This window comes from Nicotiana tomentosiformis, chromosome 6, assembly GCF_000390325.3.
Source record: "Nicotiana tomentosiformis chromosome 6, ASM39032v3, whole genome shotgun sequence".
NCBI classification, from domain to species: Eukaryota; Viridiplantae; Streptophyta; class Magnoliopsida; order Solanales; family Solanaceae; genus Nicotiana; species Nicotiana tomentosiformis.
Window position 1 is genome coordinate 122,665,526 of NC_090817.1, and position 4,585 is coordinate 122,670,110.

At 40.7% G+C, this 4,585-nt stretch overlaps 1 protein-coding gene across 1 annotated transcript; it reads left to right on the plus strand.

The window, feature by feature from the left end:
- Positions 1–1,646: 1,646 nt before the first annotated feature.
- Positions 1,647–4,585, plus strand: LOC138894694 (uncharacterized). The gene is made up of 5 exons (XM_070179417.1): positions 1,647–1,878; positions 2,025–3,167; positions 3,248–3,803; positions 3,912–4,179; positions 4,256–4,585. The coding sequence occupies exons 1-5, from the start codon at positions 1,647–1,649 to the stop codon at positions 4,583–4,585; spliced, it is 2,529 nt and encodes an 842-aa protein (XP_070035518.1).

The window sequence follows — 4,585 nt, forward strand, 5'->3', positions numbered from 1 at the left end:
TGTTTGGCTATAATTTCATATTTTTAGTGCATTACTTACCTTATATATTCGTTCATGATAGACTCAACACCATAGGAATATAGGATTGATATATTGTGGGCAGGCGAGTAGTATTGTGGGGACATGCTATTCATATAAACGATCCGGTTAATTAGCAATCATAGATAATCTGGATTAACGAGTGTGATCATTGAACTTAATAGGATTGATAAACCAACCACAACCCTGGAATTTTCACCTCCTCTGAATTAAAATCTCATCATACACATTTGCATTCTTGATAAATTAGTTGTTACTTGTTTAATTTTCGCAATAGTAGATTAATAGAAAAATACCACTCTTAAATATCTTGGACAATTAACTAATTTTAGTTTGCTTAGTTGACAATTGATCTAAGTCTCTGTGGGTTCGACATCCGACTTTCGAGTCACTTTATTACTTGACGGCCACGTATACTTGCGTGTACTTGGGGAACCAACAAGTTTTTGGCGCCATTGCCGGGGACTTAGTTATTGATTGTTTATCTAAGTTAAGCTTTTATTCGTTATTTGTTCATGTTTTAATTTTTAGTTTGCTTTATTTGTGATAACGCAGGCTCTTCTCTTGAATGCGGAGAAGTAGAAGCGCAAACAATATCCTTCCTCTTGATCCTGAGATCGAAAGAACACTTCATAGGGTGAGGAGGGAGGTTGAAGCTAGAACAAGAATTGAAAGAGAGTTGGACATCGTAGTTCAATCACAACCAATAGAGATGGCAGGTAATGAAGGGTGCGCGGTGGGTCTATCTCATAAAGACCCGTAGAGGCACATTCAGAACTTCCTAGAAATCACAGACACTTATAATTATCCGAACGTTTCCAAGGACTATGTCAGGCTAACACTATTTCCCTTTTCACTACTAGGGGAAGCTAAGGAATGGTTGCAAAAAGAGCCCGCAAACTCAATCCACAATTGGAATGATCTAGCAAGGAAATTCTTAATCAAGTTTTTTCCCACTAAGAAGACAAAGTCGCTGAGGAGCCAGATTATTGGGTTTCAACAGTGAGATGGCGAGACTCTTCGTCAACCTTGGGAAAGATACAAGAAGCTACTCAGAGATTGACCACACCATTGTCAGACTGGTGAGGTGTTGGGTCACACTTTCGTTGATGGGTTGGATGAGGCATCAAAGATGAATCTTGACTCAGCATGTGGGGGTAGTTGCATGGAAAGACCATATAGTGAGATCCATATCCTGCTAAACAATTTCACTGCTAATGATAATAATTGGCAAGGAGATGGGGAATCACGAAGAGCACTTAAACAAAAGGCAGCAGGTGTGATCGAGCTTGATGATTTCTCAGCCATGAGGGTAGATATAGCGAGATTAGCAACTCAGATGAATAAGATGACAATGCACCAAGCACAACAGATGCAGCATGTGCAACAGATGTCTACTTGCTGCGAGTTATGTGGTGAAGATCACACAAGTGGGGCAACAAGGTAGAGGGCCGATGAATCAAAATGCTCAATATAGTAACACATACAATCCGAACTGGAGGAATCATCCTAACTTCTCTTGGGGTGGAAATCAGAACATCAGGCCTCAAGCGAATTATAATCATCCACCTCAACCTCTACAGTAATTAGAAAAGAGTTTGACTGACATGATGAAAAAACTCTTGCTAGACAATCAGAAAGTTATGGCTGAGAATCAACAATTGCGCACAGAGTTCAGAAATCTAGAGAGGCAGTTTGGCCAAATGGCTAACAATAAGAATATTAGACCTGTTGGAGCTCTCCCAAGTGATACAGAGAAAAATCCTCAAGTCAATGCAGCGACGTTGAGAAATGGAAGAGAGTTAGTAGAAGTGCCTAAAAATAAAAGGAGCAGTCTGGGTTCGAAGAAGAAAGAGTGCCACAACCCGTAGAGGCAGATGACACAAACAAAATAGAGTCTGAGCAAATATCAGAGAGGGTGTCACCTCCTTTTCCTCAAAGACAGGGGAAGAAGAATGATGACCACATGTTTCACAAATTTTTAGATAAGCTGAAGCAGATACACTTGAACATCGCTTTGATGGACATGCTCCGTGAGGTCCCAAAATATGCAAAATATATTAAGGATATAGTGGAAAATAAGAGGAGGTTAACTGAATTTGAGACCGATGCACTTACTGAGGAGTGCACTTCCAGGATTCAACATAAGCTTCCACAAAAGCGTAAGGATTCAGGTAGTTTTACTATCCCCGTGAGGATTGGTGAAATTGATGTGGGTAGAGCATTGTGTGATTTGGGTGGAAGTATCAATCTGATGCCGTTGTCAGTGTTCAAACAATTGGGATTAGTAGCTTCGAGACCCACCACAGTGCTGCTACAGTTATCTGACAGATCTTATGTTTATCCTGAGGGGGTAATTGCGGACGTCTTGCTGCATATTGGGAAGTTTATTTTCCCTGCAGATTTTATCATCCTGGACTACGAGGTTGATGAGTTAGTTCCTATCATCTTGGAACGACCTCTTTTGGCCACTGGAGATGCCATTATCAAAGTCCGAGAAGGTAAGATGATCCTGAGGGTGGACAATGAAGAAGCGGTCTTTAATGTATATCGAGCCATTCAGTTGCCTCGTCATTACAAGGACCTGGCCATGATTTCTGTGGTGAAGATAAATGCACCAGCCATAGAGGCAAGTGCATTTAAAGAATATGCACTAGAAAAGACATTGATGTTGTTCAATCACTTGGAATTGGAAGAAGAAGTTGAGGAGCTGTTGAAAATTTTGGATGCATCTTGTGAACACATAAGAGAAAGATCCCAGTTTGAGCCTCTGGATAGGGTAATTGGCTTGCCCTCTAGACCCTCAGTTGAGGAGGCTCCAAAACTGGAACTTAAACCCTTAACACCTCATCTTCATTATGCATATTTGGGTAGTTCTAACACTTTACCTGTGATTGTTTCTTCTCATTTGTCTAAATTACAGGAAGAAAAGCTCTTAAGGGTGCTGAGGGAGCACAAACATGCCATTGGTTGGACAATGTCTGACATAAAGGGTATTAGCCCTGCATTCTTCATACACAAAATACTCATGGAGGAGGGATACAAGCCTAGCTTGGAACATCAACAACGCCTAAATCCAATCATAAAAGAGGTAGTAAGAAAAGAAGTGATTAAGTGGCTCGACACAGGTATAGTATTTCCCATCTCCGATAGTAAGTGGGTTAGCCCTATTCAATGTGTACCTAAAAAGGGGATATGACTGTTGTAGTTAATGAACAAAATGAATTAATCCCAACTAGGACTGTGACTGGTTGGCGAATATGCATAAATTATAGGAAGTTGAATAATGCTACACGAAAAGATCACTTCCCCCTCCCCTTCATTGATCAAATGCTTGACAGGTTAGCCGGAAAGGAATACTATTGTTTCCTTGATGGCTATTCGGGGTATAATCATATTGCTATTGCCCCGGAAGATCAAGGAAATACCACTTTTACATGCCCTTATGGCACTTATGCATTTAAGAGAATGCCATTCGGGTTGTGTAATGCACCTGCGACTTTTCAAAGGTGTATGATGGCTATTTTCACCGATATGGTGGAACGGTTTGTGGAGGTTTTTATGGATGATTTTTCTGTGTTTGGTCCTTCTTTTGATGAATGCTTGACCAATCTTGCTAAAGTGCTTGCCAGGTGTGAGGAGACTAATTTGGTACTGAATTGGGAAAAGTGCCATTTTATGGTACGTGAAGGTATAGTGCTGGGGCACAAGGTGTCCAAAGATAGACTGGAAGTTGACAAAGCTAAGGTGGAAGCAATTGAAAAGTTGCCACAACCGATTTTAGTGAAAGGAGTTAGGATTTTTCTGGGACATGCAGGTTTTTATCTCTGATTTATAAAAGATATCTCAAAAATTTCTTCTCCTTTTTGCAGGTTCTTAGAGAAGGATGTGCCGTTCAAGTTTGATGATACTTGTCTGAAAGCATTCGAGGAGCTGAAAAAGAAATTAGTGAGTTCACCAATCATAGTGGCTCCTGATTGGAAAGAGCCATTTGAGCTGATGTGTGATGCTAGTGATGGTGCAATTGGGGCCGTGTTGGGCCAGAGGCAGAGCAAAATTTTTCACTCCATTTACTACGCAAGAAAGACTCTTACTCCTGCTCAAATAAATTATATTATGACAGAAAAGGAGTTGCTTGCTGTAGTGTGGGCGTTTGATAAATTTCGAAAAGAAAGATGCTAAACCAAAGCTAATCCGTTGGATTTTACTCTTGCAGGCATTTGATTTGGAGATCGGAGACTGTAAAGGAACAGAGAATCAAGTGGCTGATCACTTATCCAAGTTAGAAACTCAGAATCATGTAGCTGAGGGAGATGTTATCAAGGAAACATTCCCGGATGAGCAATTGTTGGCCATTACTACTGGGGAGGTGCCATGGTATGCAAATTTGGTGAACTATCTGGCAAGTGGAGAGATGCCGCCTTATCTTGAACCTTATGCTAAAAGGAAGTTCTTGCGAGATGTGAAGGTAGCCTATGAATTTTTCTATAAAACTCCAATCGGACTGCCTATAAAACTCCAATCGGATTCTCCCCTTACAAGCTAG

Bases quoted from the DNA above. Each gene is read 5' to 3' on its own strand.
- LOC138894694 (XM_070179417.1), top strand. From the start codon at position 1,647: ATGATGAAAAAACTCTTGCTAGACAATCAGAAAGTTATGGCTGAGAAT. The intron at 3,168-3,247 runs GTATAGTATTTC...TGACTGTTGTAG, and splicing joins GATTAAGTGGCTCGACACAG to TTAATGAACAAAATGAATTA. The intron at 3,804-3,911 runs GTTGCCACAACC...TCCTTTTTGCAG, and splicing joins AAGGTGGAAGCAATTGAAAA to GTTCTTAGAGAAGGATGTGC.